Raw genomic sequence first — 18,023 nt, 5'->3', positions numbered from 1 at the left:
CGAAGAGAACTATTACAGCATTGCTATAATAATTTTCTGTCGTATATCAGGTCATTATTCATGCATTATTACTTAATGGGGTCTCTTACAGTGAGTTAGAACAATTAGCGGGTCTCTTCTGAGTCTTTCCTCTCTGGAGGTATTGAAGAAGATCACCGGCCATGACTTTAGGGAATGGTGGGTCACCTACAAAGTGGAGGAATAAATTATGAATTAGGGTAGGTATACAAGATAAACATTATCATAATGAGATACATATTTTTCAATTTGTGATGGTTACAGCAGTTCAATAGACCAGTAATGATGCATTATTTATTTAGGAAAGCATTTACCTAGTGTCACTATTTCATGGAGCAGGATACCAAAAGACCAGCTGGAAAAAAGGATGGTCGGAGAGTTCATTGTTGAAGTAAAACAAAAATCACATGTATTTTTGATAATTTGTGTAATGGATATGTCCGATCAGGTTGGCGACTTACACGTCACTGCTTTGACTGACAGGTCTCCTTGCCAATACTTCTGGAGCCTGCCACTTCCTCATCTCAACGTTCTGCAGCTCTCCTGGAGTTCCTGCTTGTGTTTTCTTACAGTATGCTGGACCCAATCCCCACAGTTTAGCCGTTAGGTCTAGACCAACCAGCACGCTCCGAGCTCCAACGTTGCCATGGATACACCTCTGACCGTGCAGGTATTCCTGAATAAACAATTAGAGAGGATGTTGTGTTTTAATATGGCTATGTGACATTCAAGCGTATGAAAGCCATTCATACAGACGAATCAAGTAGGTATGGCCAGGAGTTTTTTCTAAACACAGGTAAAATTCTTGGCCCCTACCAACAGGTTCAAATCAAATGATCATTTACATCAGCAGTTGTCACCGTGCTTATACAGTTCTGAATAAGAATGATGTAATCATCCGATTGACATTTTATAACATACGCACTCAACTTGAACTATCATTTTTAATTGTAGACAAAATGACAGAGATGGATGGATCACTTGATGTGTGGGAAGGAGAGCGAGAGGGAGAGAGAGACCAACCAGAGCAGAAGCCACTTGTCCTCCCATGGTGAAGATGCGCTGCTCTGTGATATTGCACGGGGACTCCACACTCGTGTCCTGCCAAGAAAGAGCACTGTGAGTTTCCACTCACACTATCACTAAGGATCATGTCCATATTCACTGTGGTCTACATGAGTTACAGAGTGTTTGCTCAGCCTCTTGAGACCCACATACAACTAGAACTTTCAGTCAAACTGACGACAATTTACGTAAAAGTTGTGCGGGCAGATCTCTAGTTTGGGCCGTTTCCTAACATATCAGGGTAGTGTTCAGTATACTCCAGTCCGTAGCAAAACATTTTGGTGAAACAATCATCTCTCTGGATAAGTTCAAGCCGGCTACCTCTCCATAAATCAGTGTTCTCCCTACTTAAGCCATTTTAGCATGGACATTGCTATTGAGGGCTTCTATCGTGCTTCGCCCATTTTCAAGTAGTAAATTGGGTGGGGATTCCTATGGGTTGCAGCCTCAATGATGCTGCCCATGTCACAGACGCTATAATGGCACAGATATAACGATGAGTCCTCTATCTAACTCTATGGGAGTACCATACCTGTCGACACCTCCATAGGAACCCCAGCAGGTCCCTGTGCACCAGTTCCTCCATCACGGTGATGAGGGGGGTACGTAGGGAGACCACACCCATCAGACCAGGCAAAAAGGGGTGGGGCCCCAGCTCAGACAGGAAGGAGGCAAAGCCCAGGAAGGATTGCCGCTTGCTGTCATCGGCTTTTTCTGGGGTGAGAAAAGGTACACGTTGAGATTAACTACATTGCAGTCGAACTGCGTAGAATCACTGATCTACAAATCACCTTACATCCAAATAACTACTCCTTATACTATCAAGATTAGAGATTCTACACCTTGCCTTGCTTAAACTGATCTTAAACTGTTGTATGTTTTTGTCCTTTATCTGGCAGTAGGCTACTCATGGCAAAGTTAGTCCATTTTGTTATGGGTTGGACTAGGTCTTTTGATTTGAATATCGAGTTAAAGATCACAAGATTTCATAGTAACACAAAGACAAGACAACATCCCCAAGATTTCAGGTTTTATACTCTTATAAGCCTCAAGGTCTTACAATGCACTGAGTGTCAGTCTCTGGAATGGAGCGTTGATTTTACCATTCCAATGAATACCAAAGCGTGTTACCTTTAAGTGTCCGTAGAACCACGTCTCTGTTGTCCATCCTTGCCCTGTAGAGGGTGACAGAGTCGTCCGGTTTGACGGGGAAGGAGAGGGGCAGCGGAGTGACCAGGTTGAAAGAGCCATGCTGTCTCTCTTTGTGCGTCTCCGGTACGGCAGACAACGTGGCAAGGGCGTCACGCCGGACCGGAGTGCTCATAGGTAACTCCTCATGCTCCAGAGGGTTCAGCTCAGGAGGAGCTGCGGGTAATGAGATGGGTATTGCACATATATCAAATCAAGTACTACTTAAGTCGTTTTTGGGGTATCTGTACTTTACTATTTTTTTTTTCAACCTTTCTTTTACTTCACTACATTCCTAAAGAAAATAAGGTACTTTTTACTCCATACATTTTCCCCGACACCCAAAAGTAACAGGAAAGTGGTCCAATTCACACACTCAACAGAAAATCCCTACTGCCTCTGATCTGGTGGACTCACAAAACACACAGGCTTCGTTTGTAAATGATGTCTGAGTGTTGGAGTGTGCCCCTGGCTATCCGTAAATAAATAAAAAAACAAGAAAATGGTGCCGTCTGGCTTGCTTAATATAAGGATTTTTTTTTAATTATTTATACTTTTACTTTTGATACCTAAGTATATTTTAGCAATTACATGTACTTTCAATACTTAAGTACAGTATATTTCAAACCAAAGACTTTCAGACTTCTACTCAAGCAGTATTTTACTGGGTGACTTTCACTTTTACTTGTGTCATTTTCTATTAAGGTATCTTTACTTTTACTCAAGTATGACAATTGGGTACTTTTCCCACCACTGCATAGAAGAGACCTGGAGATGCAACTCATGCATTACAAAACAAACATCAGTTTCTGCCAATGCAGGCTTTTTAAAGTAGATATATACACCATATGCCAGTAGATGCATATATGGCAGGAGTTTGTCTAGTTTTGGAAAACATTTACGTTAAACGTTTGAAATGAACCATATGGCAATCATTGTGCTTAAGCAATTGACCAAGTATGTGTTTTACACAGTTTGTAAATGCTCATTACTGTACTGTAATTCTAGTACAGAGTTAGTTTTGGATATCTCAGATCTTGGAGCATTGTAACCCACTGGGCACAAACTTGTGCTTCAGTGTTTCAATGTAAGTTGTCAAAGTACTGTGATGTGGAATCTGACTTGAAAATGAACTGGATTTGAAAAAAGTAACTGTTGTTTTGAGGAAAGACATTTCAACCACAGGATTAGGTCATCATTGTAACCAATTTTCAACATAGACAATCCTACAATGTGTTGAATTTGTACCTTTGAAACAATGTCAGATCTTCAACGTTATATCCACTATCAGAATTTTAAAAAACAATAGACTGGGCGGGCACGTCCTACGTCCTGGAGAGTTGATTTACAACCATTCATTTGGTCTCCCATCCAGGGTTTTAACCAAGCCCAGTTTTTATATTTGTCACAGTCTCCTATCAATGTGCTATTGTGAGAATGATTATTGAGAGACCTCTTCGTAACTAAATATATTCACTGTTGCGATTGAAGTCATTCCAAAGGGTAGTTTTAACAGAGCAAATGAAATGTCATCAACAGCTATTGTTTCAATTCAACCCAGGGTTCAACAAAACATAGACAATACATATAGGACTAAGGTTTCAAGCTTTGGTTGAATTCAAATGCAACCTTTAAGTTAATCATTAATATGTTGGATTCGCGTCTCTATCTCAACCTAAAAATCAAAGTTAAAAATAGTGCATTTCAAGTTTGATTAGATTTAGTCATATTCTTTAACTTTGGTTGAGATGGAGACCCAACATATCAATCATTCATTGGTAGACAAACTGGATATTGAATTGTGTTTGGTTGTCAACGCAACCAAATATCAATATTTGAAGGAGATCTTCTTGCTTGAATAGTTCCATCTGTGCCACTGACTTGATCAGCCTTTAGTCACAGTTTGTCTACAAATTAATAATTGATATGTTGGATTCATGTCTCCGTCTCAACCAAAAATACAAGTTAAAGAATAGAAAGGAAATTACACAAAATTAAACTTTAAATACACTTTAAATAAAGTTTGATGTGATTTAGTTATATTCTTCAATTTTGATTCTTGGTTGAGTGGTAGACGTTAATGCAATATATCAACTATTAATTTGTAGAGAAGCTGGAGTTAAAGTCAGACTAAGTCAGTGGCACAAAAGATACATCTCCTTCAAATGTGGATATTTGGTTGTGTGGACAACCAAACTTTTGCAATACAGTAAATAGCCAATTAACTTGTCGACAAAGTTAACAAATTATATGTTGGATTTAGTTCTTCAACTAAACCAAAAAAGTTAAAGAATAGGATTATGCCAGTGGCTCAGATGAACCTATCCAAGCATTAGATATCCTTTAAATGTTGATATTTGACTGCACTGTGTCACGCCCTGGTCTTAGTATTTTGTGTTTTCTTTATTAATTTGGTCAGGCCAGGGTGTGACATGGGTTTTGTATGTGGTGTGTTTTGTCTTGGGGTTTTTGTTAGGTATTGGGTTTGTAGTATAGTAGGGGTATCTAGCATAGTCTATGACTGTCTGGAGTGGTTCTCAATCAGAGACAGGTGTTTTTCGTTGTCTCTGATTGGGAACCATATTTAGGCAGCCATATTCTTTGAGTGTTTCGTGGGTGATTGTCCCTGTCTTTGTGTTTGTTGTCACCAAATAGGCTGTTTAGGTGTTTGCACATTTATTGTTTTGTTAGTTTATTCATGTATAGTTTTTCTTCATTAAAATACCATGAACAATCACGCTGCATTTCGGTCCGACTCTACTTCACCTAAAGAAAACCGTTACAGAATCACCCACCACAACAGGACCAAGCGGCGTGGTGACAGGCAGCGGCAGCAGGAGCAGCGAAAGGAGGAATTGACATGGGAAGACGTTTTGGACGGCAAGGGTTGTTACACTTGGGAGGAGATACTGGCTGGAAGAGATCGCCTCCCATGGGAACAGGTGGAGGCACTTAGGAGAGCAGAGGCAGCCGGAGAGAGGAGTCGGCGATACGAGGGAAAACGGTTGGCAAGGAAGCCCGGGAGTCAGCCCCAAAAATGTCTTGGGGGGGCTCACAGGGAGTATGGCTACGCCAGGTAGGATACTTGTGCAAACTTCCTGTGCTTACCGGGGGGCTAGAGAGACCGGGCAGGCACCGTGTTATGCTGTGGTGCGCACGGTGTCTCCAGTGCGGGTGCATAGCCCGGTGCGGTACATACCAGCTCCGCGTATCGGCCGGGCTAGAGTAAGCATCGAGCCAAATGTCATGAAGCCGGCTCTACGCATCTGGTCTCCAGTGCGTCTCCTTGGGCCGGCTTACATGGCACCAGCCTTGCGCTCGGTGTCCCCGGTTCGCCTGCATAGCCCAGTGCGGGCTATTCCACCTCGCCGCACTGGCAGGGCGACCGGGAGTATTCAACCAGGTAAGGTTGGGCAGGCTCGGTGCTCAAGAGCTCCAGTGCGCCTGCACGGTCCGGTCTATCCAGTACCACCTCCACGCATCAGCCCTTCGGTGGCAGCTCCCCGCACCAGGCTTCCTGTGCGTGTTCTCGGCCCAGTACCACCAGTGCCAGCACCATGCATCAGGCCTACAGTGCGCCTCGCCTGTCCAGCGCTGCCAGAGCCTTCCTCCTCTCCAGCGCTGCCGGAGTCTCCCGCCTATCTAGCGCTGCCAGAGCCTTCCTCCTCTACAGCGCTGCCGGAGTCTCCCGCCTGTTTAGCGCTGCCAGAGCCTTCCGCCTCTACAGCGTTGCCGGAGTCTCCCGCCTGTCCAGAGCTGCCAGTCTGCAAGGAGCTGCCAGTCTGCAAGGAGCTGCCAGTCTGCAAGGAGCCGCCAGGGCCGCCAGTCTGCAAGGAGCCGCCAGGGCCGCCAGTCTGCAAGGAGCCGCCAGGGCCGCCAGTCTGCAAGGAGCCGCCAGGGCCGCCAGTCTGCAAGGAGCCGCCAGGGCCGCCAGTCTGCATGGAGCAGCCAGGGCCGCCAGTCAGCATGGAGCAGCCAGGGCCGCCAGTCAGCATGGAGCAGCCAGGGACGCCAGTCAGCATGGAGCAGCCAGGGCCGCCAGTCAGCATGGAGCAGCCAGGGCCGCCAGTCAGCATGGAGCAGCCAGGGCCGCCAGTCAGCATGGAGCAGCCAGGGCCGCCAGTCAGCATGGAGCAGCCAGGGCCGCCAGTCAGCATGGAGCAGCCAGGGCCGCCAGTCAGCATGGAGCAGCCAGGGCCGCCAGTCAGCATGGAGCAGCCAGGGCCGCCAGTCAGCATGGAGCAGCCAGAGCCGCCAGTCAGCATGGAGCAGCCAGAGCCGCCAGTCAGCATGGAGCAGCCAGAGCCGCCAGTCAGCATGGAGCAGCCAGAGCCGCCAGTCAGCATGGATCAGCCAGAACTGCCAGTCAGCATGGAGCAGCCAGAGCTGCCAGTCAGCCAGGATCTACCAGCCAGCCAGGATCTGCCAGAGCCAACTACCTGCCTGAGCTTCCTCTCGGTGCTGAGCTTCCTCTCGGTGCTGAGCTTCCCCTCGGTCCCGAGCTTCCCCTTCTGTCACGCCCTGGTCTTAGTATTTTGTGTTTTCTTTAGTAATTTGGTCAGGCCAGGGTGTGACGTGGGTTTTGTATGTGGTGTGTTTTGTCTTGGGGTTTTTGTTAGGTATTGGGTTTGTAGTATAGTAGGGGTATCTAGCATAGTCTATGGCTGTCTGGAGTAGTTCTCAATCAGAGACAGGTGTTTTTCGTTGTCTCTGATTGGGAACCATATTTAGGCAGCCATATTCTTTGTGTTTCGTGGGTGATTGTTCCTGTCTTTGTGTTTGTTGTCACCAGATAGGCTGTTTAGGTTTTCGCACATTTATTGTTTTGTTAGTTTATTCATGTATAGTTTTTCTTCATTAAAATACCATGAACAACCACGCTGCATTTTGGTCCGACTCTACTTCACCTAAAGAAGACACACTGTCTACACACTGTTACACACTGTCTACCAAACACAAGTCAACATTACTTTTGTAAAACACTAAATAGCCTAAAGTTAAGGCTATTGTACAAACTAATGTAACAGTATTTATTCAACCCTAAAATGAGTAATGCATCCATGGCCACATTTTGAGGTTAGCCTCTTGTAACTACACGGAGTATACCACACGTTAGGAACTCCTTCCTAATATTGAGTTAGCATGCAAAGGTCGCAGGTCTGTGGAGATCTTTACAATTGCTATAATAATCTGTACAGAATCTCGAACAGCGTGTATCACTTGCACTATATACTTTTAATGTAAACTCAACTGCACAGTAATGACATATTAAATTGTTGTATAATTACAAAATATCTGACATTGTATTTCATTGGTTGTGCTTTTAGATGGTTGAAAGCATAGTGATAATACATTGGGAATTCAACAAACTTCTTGCTTTCTTTTTGAGTGAGTGATTAAAGGCTGAAATCTCATTGATCAACGTCCCAACCAAATATTACCCTCATTTCCACATTGAAATGATGTGGTTTGCCCAGTGGGAAGCTAGGCAGCAACAGCACATGGTCTGGGGAGAATGTCGGCTTCTATATGACAATTTGAAAAGGGTGAGAAAAAAATATTCAGGGGAGGGTCCTAATCAGACAAACAACTCTCCCAACAAATCACTAGTTTAGGTAGGCAGGGATTAAAATGCAGGCGGGTACTGTGCTCATCTTTAGTTAGGGCAGTAATGCGACCGCTGACGCGCTTCCCCTTTCCGACTCGTCCTCTCTGTCCCAACTGACAACACAACTTGTAAAGATGTGTTAAGCTGGAGCATTGACACATTGCCATTTGTCTAGAGAGACTTGCACATAGTGGTAAGATACTTATGCTGGCTCATCAGTCAAGCTCATTGGCATTACATTGATGTGCACACCAACTTACCCTCAATGCCCTGTCTGGTACTTTTCCTCTGTGTGTGTCTGCTTGCCGTGCTGGTGCTGTGTGGTCGGGCTAGGGTTACTGTGGGTCGTCTGCGGTTTTCCTTTCCAGTGCAGTACCTCAGCAGGAGAACGATTAGCAGACTGACCAGGAAGCTTGCCAGGAGCAGGACGGGCACGATGATCACTTCCTGTTCATACACTGTGATCTCTGAGAGAGAGAGAGACAGAGACAGAGAGAGAGAGAGAGAGAGAGAGAGAGACTAAACTCTGGTGCCCAAACACTAGGTATGCCCTGGAGCTGTTGTCATAGGACAGACTTGGGTCCCCCAGCCACATTATAATTCACAAAAACAACCTGATGAACCAGGTAGACATTAGGTAGCAGAGCAACAGATCCAAACGCTACCTAATGTCTACCTGGCCCACCACTCCGCCCTGGACCTGAACAGCCTTGTACGACCAGGTCCACCTCTACAAGGCAGCAATCCCAACTTTTGCCAGGACACTGAAGGACATCACCCTCAATCGCAAGCCACAGCACCTCACACAGGAGCAACAGAACAACGGACACCTCACCCAGACCAGCGAGAAACCCTCCCAGACCTGCAAGACTCCCTCCCGAAGGACTTGCACACAGAAAACCCACGCCAAGAGGACCTACACCCAGACCACATCCTCACCAGCCACACCTCAACCAGCTGAGACCACCCCAAACAATCTCTGGCCACACCCTATATAGGCCCCGCCCATTTCGGACCTATGCTCACACTGACTGTAATGGTCCGGTCCTAAACCGGAAACAACATTACACACTATGGAACATAAAGCTGAAAATAAAACAAAGAAACAAAGAACAGAGAAAAATGTCCTCATGTGTACTACCTATATACTCCCATTAGAAAACTCATACTTTAACAATGACAGCTTCTCCGTCCTAAAGGGGGACTAGTCTGTGGTGACCTAAATGCCAGAACTGGACAAGAACCTGACACGCTCAGCACACAGGGGGACAAACACCTACCTGGAGCCAACAGTATTCCCTTCCAAATATGCCCCCCTAGACATAACTATGACAAAACAATGGGTCACACCTGCAGCCCTGTCGCACACTGGGTATGTACATGGTCAAGGATAGGCTTCGACGAGACGTCTATGGTAGGTACACCTACAGCTCATCCCTTGGCAGTAGTACTTTATCACTGACCTCAACCCAGAGTCTCTCAGAGCATTCACAGTCAGCCCACTGACACACCTATCAGATCAGAGCAAAATCACAGTCTACCTGAATGGAGCAATAGTCAATCATGAGGCATCAAAGCCAAAGGAACTGCACAATATTAAGAAATGCTATAGATGGAAGGAAAGTAGTGCATAAATCTACCAAAAATCAATTAGGCAACAACACATTCAATCCCTTTTAGACAACTTCCTGGACAAAACTGTTCACTGTAATAGTCAAGGTGTAAACCTGGCAGTAGAAAGCCTAAGCAGTATATTTGACCTTTTAGCTTCCCTATCGAATCTAAAAATGTCAGGCAGACAACCTAAGAAAATTAACAACAATGACAAATGATTTGATGAGGAATGCAAAAACCTAAGAAAGAAATTGAAAAACCAATCCAACCAAAAACATAGAGAACCAGAAAACCTGAGTCTATAACTTCACTATGGTGAATCACTAAAACAATACAGAAATACACTACGGAAAAAGAAGGAACAGCATGTCAGAAATCAGCTCAAGGTGTGTGGATAAACCATTTCTCTAATATTTTTGGCTCTATAACAAAGAACAAACAGCAAAAACATATACATGATCAATTACACATTTTAGAATCAGATATTAAAGACTACCAGAACCCACTGGATTCCCCAATTACATTGAATTAACTAAAATACAAACCCTCCAACCCAAAAACGCCTGTGGTGTTGATGGTATCGTACATGAAATTATAAAATATACAAACCACAAATTCCAATTGGCTATACTTAGTCTTTAACATCACCCTCAGCTCTGGCATCTTCCCCAATATTTGGAACCAAGAACTGATAACCTCAATCGACAAAAATTGAGACAAATTTGACCCCAATAACCTCTGTGGGATATGCGTCAACAGCAACCTTGGGAAAATCCTCTGCATTATCCATTAACATCAGACTTGTACATTTCCTTTGTGAAAACAATGCACTGAGCAAATGTCAAATTGGCTTTTTACCAAATTACTGTATGACAGACCACATATTCACCCTGCACACCCTAATAGACAAACAAATAAACAAAAACAAAGTCAAAATCTTATCATGCTTTGTTGACTTCAAACAAAGCTTTTGACTCAATTTGGTATGAGGTTCTGCCATACAAATTGATGGAATGTGGTGCTGGATGAAAACATACAACAATATAAAATCCATGTACACAAAACAACAAGTGTGCGGTTAAAATTGGCAAAAAACACACATTTCTTTCCACAGGGCTGGGGGGTGAGACAGGGATACAACTTAAGCCCCACCCTCTTCAACATATATATCAACAAATTGGTGAGGGCACTAAAATAGTCTGCAGCACCCGGCCTCACCCTACTCGAATCAGAAGTCAAATGTCTACTGTTTGCTGATGATCTGGTGATCTGGCACCTAGACCTTCTGCACAGATTCTGTCAGACCTGGGCCCTGACAGTAAATCTCAGTAAGACAAAAATAATGGTTTTCCAAAAAAGGTCCAGTTGCCAGGACCACAAATACAAATTCCATCCAAACACTGTTGCCCTAGAGCACACAAAACACGCCACAGGTAACTTCCACAAAGCTGTGAACGGTCTGAGAGACAAGGCAAGAAGGGCCTTCTATGCCATCAAATGGAACATAACATTTGACATACCAATTGGATCTGGCTAAAAAATACTTGGTTAAAAAAAAAAAATACTCAGTTATCGAAGCCGATGCCCTTCATGGTTGTGAGGTCTGGGCTCCGCTCACCAACCAAGAATTCACAAAATGGGACAAACACCAAATTGAGACTCTGCATGCAGAATTCTGCGAAAATATCCTCTGTGTAGAATGTAAAACACCAATAATGCATGCACAGCAGAATTAGGTTGATACCCGCTCATTATCAACATCCAGAAAAGAGACTTTCAATTCTACAACCATCTAAAGGCAGTGATTCCCAAAACGTCCATAATAAAGCCATCACCTGCAGAGAGAAGAGAACCCTAATCAGTCTGGTCCTGGGGCTCTGTTCACAAACACAAACAGACCCCACAGAGCCCCAGGACATCAACACAATTAAACCCAACCAAATCATGAGAAAACTAAATTACAATTTCCTGACACATTGGAAAGAAATATAAAGAAAAACAGAGCAAACTAGAATGCTATTTGGCCCTAAACAGTGAGTACACAGTGGCAGAACACCTGACCACTGTGACTGACCCAAAATTAAGGAAATCTCTATGTATGTACAGACTCGGTGAGCATAGCCTTGCTATTGAGAAAGGCAGACCTGGCTCTCAAGAGAAGACCGGCTATGTGCACACTGCCCACATAATGAGGTGGAAACTGAGCTGCACTTTCTAACATCCTGCCAAATGTATGACCATATTAGAGACTCATATTTCCCTCAGATTACACAGACACACAAAGAATTCGAAAACAAATACAATTTTGATAAATTGCCATATCTATTTGGTGGAATACCGGAGTGTGCCATCACAGCAGCAAGATTTGTGACCTTTTGCCACAAGAAAATGGCAACCATTGAAGAACAAACACCGTTGTAAACACAACCTATATTTATGTTTATTTATTTCCCTTTTGCACTTTACCTATTTGCATGTCATTACAACACTGTATATACAGTACATAATATGACATTTGAAATGCCATATTTGGAACATTTGTAAATGTAATGTTGACAGTTATTTTTGTATTGTTTATTATCTATTTCACTTGCTTTGGCAATGCAAACATATGTTTCCCATGCCAATAAAGCCCTTACATTTTATTTAATTGAATTGAGAGAGTAAACTCTGGTGCATCTTTCTCTTAACCTCTAACCTGCTACAGCTGACCCTGGGCTGCAAAAAGACTACGTTTCTGAATCACATTGGGCAACAATAAAGTGAAAAAGAACCAAAGAAGTATAGAATGGAAATGGTTCATCTACACAAACAGTGTAGATGAAGGGGAGGAGACAGGTTAAAGAAGGATTTTTAAGCCTTGAGACAATTGAGACATGGATTGTGTATGTGTACCATTCAGAGGGTGAATGGGCAAGACAAAGTGCCTTTGAACGGGGTATGGTAGTAAGTGCCAGGCGCACCGTTTTGAGTGTGTCAAGAACTGCAACGCTGCTGGGTTTTTCATGATCAACAGTTTCCCATGTGTATCAAGAATGGTCCACCACCCAAAAGACATCCAGCCAACTTGACACAACTGTGGGAAGCATTGGGGCCAGCATCCCTGTGGAACACTTTCGACACTTGTAGAATCCATTCCCCCGGCTGTTCTGAGGGCAAAAGGTAGTGTAACTCAATATTAGGAAGGTGTTCCTAATGTTTTGTCCACTCAGTGTGGTACATGACACTTAAAAGCAAACAGGTGTGGTCTAGGATTTGTTTTGAGTAGGATAGACTTGAAGTAGCAAGAACACTACATGCCAATAGGAATGTGTTTCAGACTGTTTGTCAGGGGTGATTTAGTGCTCGTCATTCCTACGGGCCAGATTGGGAATTTAGCCAGGACACCGGGGTTAACACCCCTACTCTTACAATAAGTGCCATGGGATCTTTAATGACCTCAGAGAGTCAGGACACCCGTTTAACGTCCCATCCGAAAGACGGCACCCTACACAGGGCAGTTTCCCCAATCACTACCCTGGGGCATTCGGATATATTTTTTTAGACCAGAGGAAAGAGTGCCTCCTACTGGCCCTCCAACACCACTTCCAGCAGCATCTGGTCTCCCATCCAGGAACTGACCAGGACCAACCCTGCTTAGCTTCAGAAGCAGTGGTATGCAGGGTGGTATGCTGTTGGCAGAGAAATGTGGAACTCTGATTGGTCTTGTCAGGTGCGTGAATGAGGACCCAAAAGCGAATTCACAAAACAGGGTTTCTTTAATGACGAAACACATGTAGGCTCAGATGGACAGGCAGATTCCAACAGGACAGGACAAGGTTAGATGAACTGGCAGATTCCGACAGGACAGGACAAGGTTGCAGCAAACACGACGATAGTCTGGTTCAGGCATGAGAAACACAAACAAGAATCCGACAAAGACAGAAACAGGAACAGAGAGAGATATAGAGACCTAATCAGAGGGAAAAAGGGAACAGGTGGGAAAAGGGGTGAACGAGGTAGTTAGAGGAGACAAGGAACAGCTGGGGGAAGGAGGGTAAGAAAAGGTAACCTAATACGACCAGCAGAGGGAGACAGGGTGAAGAGAAAGAACAGGAACAAGACACAACATGACAATACATGACAGTACCCCCCCACTCACCGAGCGCCTCCTGGCGCACTCGAGGAGGAAACCTGGCGGCAACGGAGGAAATCATCGATCAGCGCACGGTCCAGCACGTCCCGAGAGGGAACCCAACTCCTCTCCTCAGGACCGTACCCCTCCCAATCTACTAGGTACTGATGACCACGGCCCCGAGGACGCATGTCCAAAATCCTACGGACCCTGTAGATGGGTGCGCCCTCGACAAGGATGGGGGGGGGGGGGGGGAGACGAGCGGGGGCGCGAAGAACGGGCTTGACACAGGAGACATGGAAGACCGGGTGGACGCGACGAAGATATCGCGGAAGAAGAAGTCGAACTGCGACAGGATTAATGATCTGGGAAATACGGAACGGACCAATGAACCGCGGGGTCAACTTGCGAGAAGCGGTCTTAAGGGGAAGGTTCTGAGTGGAGAGCCAAACTCTCTGACCGCGACAATATCTAGGACTCTTAGTTCTACGCTTATTAGCAGCCCTCACAGTCTGCGCCCTATAACGGCAAAGTGCAGACCTGACCCTCTTCCAGGTGCGCTCGCAACGTTGGACAAAAGCCTGAGCGGAGGGGACGCTGGACTCGGCGAACTGAGATGAGAACAGCGGAGGCTGGTACCCGAGGCTACTCTGAAAAGGAGATAGCCCGGTCGCAGACGAAGGAAGCGAGTTGTGGGCGTATTCTGCCCAGGGGAGCTGTTCTGACCAAGACGCAGGGTTGCGAAAAGAAAGACTGCGTAAGATGCGACCAATAGTCTGATTGGCCCGTTCTGCTTGACCGTTAGACTGGGGGTGAAAGCCGGAAGAGAGACTTAACTAATTTACCGCATGGTGATGTTACCAGGCAGGCCAAAACTCCATCCCAAAAAAACGGTCTGCCGATCTTTTCAAACAGGTCTTACACTAAAAGGGTATTCTCATAATTTTATTACAACCTCATAGTCTGGAAATATATTCAAATATATTCAAAACACAGGAAAATCACATGACTGCACTGGGCCTTTAAGTGCTCCTTAAATAGCATACTGAAAAAGGTGTGGGTGGTGGTGCAGTATGCTTGCACCACACCTTGATTGTTTGGCTAAGTCAAGCTGCTCTGTGCCGTACAACGTCACTAGAATGTTGAAAGCCAATTGATAAGAATTGAACAATCTGGTTTTGATTCCTTTTCAGGTGATCCATGATGCATCATCAATCAGCTGCTCTTGTTCCTTTTAGAAGCTTCTGGGGAGTCTGAACTCTCTTTCTCCTAGCCTCCCCTGCTCTGCGGCTGGCATTGCGGCTGACAATGCGGGGGACAATGTGGCTGACCCTGTTCTGCTCCCAGCCTGTCTTATGTGCCTGGTGGATCTGAGTACTGTGACAGCAAACACAACACACGTCTCTTATCTTTGTATAATGGACCAGAAAAGGTTGTATTGTATAGCATTGTATTAGGACACGCAGCGGAAACAAAATGAGTGTTTCTCACTGGACAAGTCTAGGTCTTTTTTCCCCCCCTGCGTTTGGTGCCCACTAAAACCAGCCCCCTCCTAACTATATTTTCACATGTATCTATATTTATTTCACAGTTCCGCTGCTTTCTATGCTATGTATCCAAGGTGTTTTCTAGACGTTTGAAGTGGCTTTATTGTGTTGGTTGCAACACCTTTGTTACAGCTCTGTTTGGTAAAGGTTAGGCAAGGGAACAACCGTCTCCACCCAGAGAGATAGCCATATTTATCAAATGTATTTACTGTGATGGTGATCATGTGTAAGCACAAATACAATCTCAGCAATTGGATAACCAGTTTGTGACAGAATGTTACGTCGCACTTTTTACACTGATGGGAAGAATCGCAAAAAACTCACCTCACCAGAAATATATCAGTGGACAGCTAACTGTCACATGGTTAAACCTTTCCTTGCAATTTCCGTAATATTGTCTATCGATTTCTAAAGAGTCCAAATGTATGGAGTGTTTTCAATCAATGCCTTTGGCTTGGAGTCCCAACAGCTTGCGTACATGCAGTGAGATGTAGAAGGGGAAGGACAAGGGGACACGGGAGAAAACGAGAGAGGAGTGGAGAGAGGAGTGTAGAGAGGAGTGTAGAGAGGAGTGGAGAGAGGAGTGGAGAGAGGAGTGTAGAGAGGAGTGGAGAGAGGAGTGGAGAGAGGAGTGGAGAGAGGAGCGCTCACCACAGATGGTGTTCCCCGGTTGACACTGATTATCGGCATCAGAGTAGGATGACATCCTGAGGAGGAACACACACACGGATATATCATCATTAGATTACCATCGGTCAGCAGCCTCATAAAGCCTTCGGCTGTAATGACACATGGCATGGAGTGTCCAGCACCACTGTCACACAAGACACATGTAAGAACGTCTGTTAGCTCCATCTAGGCTAATCAATGGCTGCTTCAGAGAACGGAAAAAGACTGTACAGTTTGTATACTTGACAAACAATTTCCATTTCGCTCCATGTTGCATGTCTTGCACCCCCCCCCCCCCTCCATTGATAACAATGACAATGCAAGTATTTTTAACATGTTTTTGTTATGCTGTGTACGTATGTTTTTGACTGCTAGTATTTCTTATCATATCATCTCAATTGTTGAATGCAGAGCTTAGATTAACCCTAGATTAACCCTAGTAACTATGGTATCTGGGTAGATCTGATAGTGTCTGAATGGTTATGCAGTAGCGTGACTATGACTATAGTACAATCACACAATGACTGCATAAGGAGGCAATATAGATAGCTCAGCAAGGGGTGTCTAGTATGACACCAACTTGGCAAGGTTAGAGCGTTGACCCACGCTTGGTATTTGGGATGTGTGTCCTAAAGACGTTAAAACCCTAGATGGGTTGGGCGTGCCGGTGCGTTGGTATCGCAGCATTGTTTGCCCAATAGGCCTGGCCCATCTGGGCACAGTACAATATGTCACACTCAACTTCACAATTTAGAGGCCTCATTATCAAACAAAGTCTGACTTTTATTGTTAAGTCTCGGATGACACCGCTATTTCAAGTTATTTTGATATGATTTGAGCATGACGTTTGGAAAATGCTAAGACAGACGGGCTGGCTTACTGGCTGACTAGTATTCAGTGAAAGTGGACAGGATATCACTATTGAAATTAAGTTGGCAGGGTCAGGGCAGGTCAATGTGAGAATAAATTACTAGGGGCTAGACAGTAGGAAGAGACTGTGTTGTGTCTGAAATTGCACCCTACTCCTTCTGCAGTGGACAACTTTTGACCAGGGTTCCCACTACATAGTGGACAGGCTGCCATTTCAGACTCAGCCCCCGTTTTCATTTTATCACCACAGAGATAAAACAACAACGGGTTGTATTGAACAATTAGAGGCCCAGTCACAGCTCTCTGGACGTTTGTTTTTCAAATGGAACTACAATTTGAATCAACTTGAGAGGGCAGAGAGTGGGCCATGGTAAATGTTCAAAATGGCAAATGGGATCAAATACACCTCGAGAACCAGATCAGTTACGCAGGTTGTGTTGTTTATATATTCATATTTAGGATTTGAATACTATAATCACATCCTTAGAAACAGATTGGCACCCATGCTATGTCCATCTTACCTTACTTTAACACATTTCAGTCATTTAGCAGATGCTCTTATCCAGAGCGACTTACAGGAGCAATTAGGGTTAAGTGCCTTGCTCAAAGGCACATCAGCAGATTTTTCAGCTAGTCTGCTCAGGGATTCAAACCAGCAACTTTTCGGTTACTGGCCCAAACGCTCTTAACTGCTAGGCAACCTGCATGTCTACATAAACACAACCAAAATCAATCACAACCTGTCTAAATAAAGGATTATTCAAACTCAACACGTTGAAAGTCACCTGTTCCCCTCTCATCCACGGGATCCTATTTCATAATCGATCGTGAAACTCGATCGTGAAACTTTGGGTGTGTTTTGTCACCTACTTCTGTCACTGTTCTCAGGTAACATTAATGAGTCACCGTCACAGCACACTCCTCCACTTAGTGTTGTTAGGAAGCTCATTCGGACAGCATTTCTGCGTTTTCCCTCCCTCACCTCTTTCCAAGTATGTTTGTGTCACTCAACCAGTCTGGCTGCATTGCTCTTTGACATGCATTTCTCACACACAACACAACACGACACACACATACACACCCCGCACATGATACTAAACATGGAACTTTTAGGATATTTCACCTTCGTATTTTAACCAACAATGTATTCTACCCTTTATTTGAACCAAAACTGTACATTTTATTCACTAATTTTATTGTGTCAACTTACGTGGCATGCTCCCTGTGTAAGGCTGAGTCTCAATGATGTGTAATGGTATTAGGTCCTCAGCATCCAAAGCTTCTGTAGTGCCCCTCCTCACGAGAAGCAGTTCTAGAATCACACTTTTGA

At 44.7% G+C, this 18,023-nt stretch overlaps 1 protein-coding gene across 1 annotated transcript in view; it reads right to left on the bottom strand.

The window, feature by feature from the left end:
• Nucleotides 1-18,023, bottom strand: part of LOC139392379 (tyrosine-protein kinase STYK1-like) — a 20,725-nt gene extending 2,702 nt beyond the window's left edge. The window contains exons 1-9 of the mRNA XM_071140336.1: nt 17,904-18,023; nt 15,806-15,861; nt 8,140-8,346; nt 2,215-2,448; nt 1,616-1,797; nt 1,042-1,119; nt 480-694; nt 333-373; nt 90-186 (exon numbers count right to left, since the gene is read on the bottom strand). Coding sequence (XP_070996437.1) covers nt 90-186; nt 333-373; nt 480-694; nt 1,042-1,119; nt 1,616-1,797; nt 2,215-2,448; nt 8,140-8,346; nt 15,806-15,860 — 1,109 coding nt within the window. The 5' untranslated portion in view covers nt 15,861; nt 17,904-18,023. The remainder of the gene's footprint in view (nt 1-89; nt 187-332; nt 374-479; nt 695-1,041; nt 1,120-1,615; nt 1,798-2,214; nt 2,449-8,139; nt 8,347-15,805; nt 15,862-17,903) is intronic.

Source organism: Oncorhynchus clarkii, chromosome 32 (genome assembly GCF_045791955.1).
Source record: "Oncorhynchus clarkii lewisi isolate Uvic-CL-2024 chromosome 32, UVic_Ocla_1.0, whole genome shotgun sequence".
NCBI lineage: Eukaryota > Metazoa > Chordata > Actinopteri > Salmoniformes > Salmonidae > Oncorhynchus > Oncorhynchus clarkii.
The sequence above is the reverse complement of the archived record's forward strand: the minus strand, read 5'-3'. Positions and strand labels throughout refer to the sequence as shown.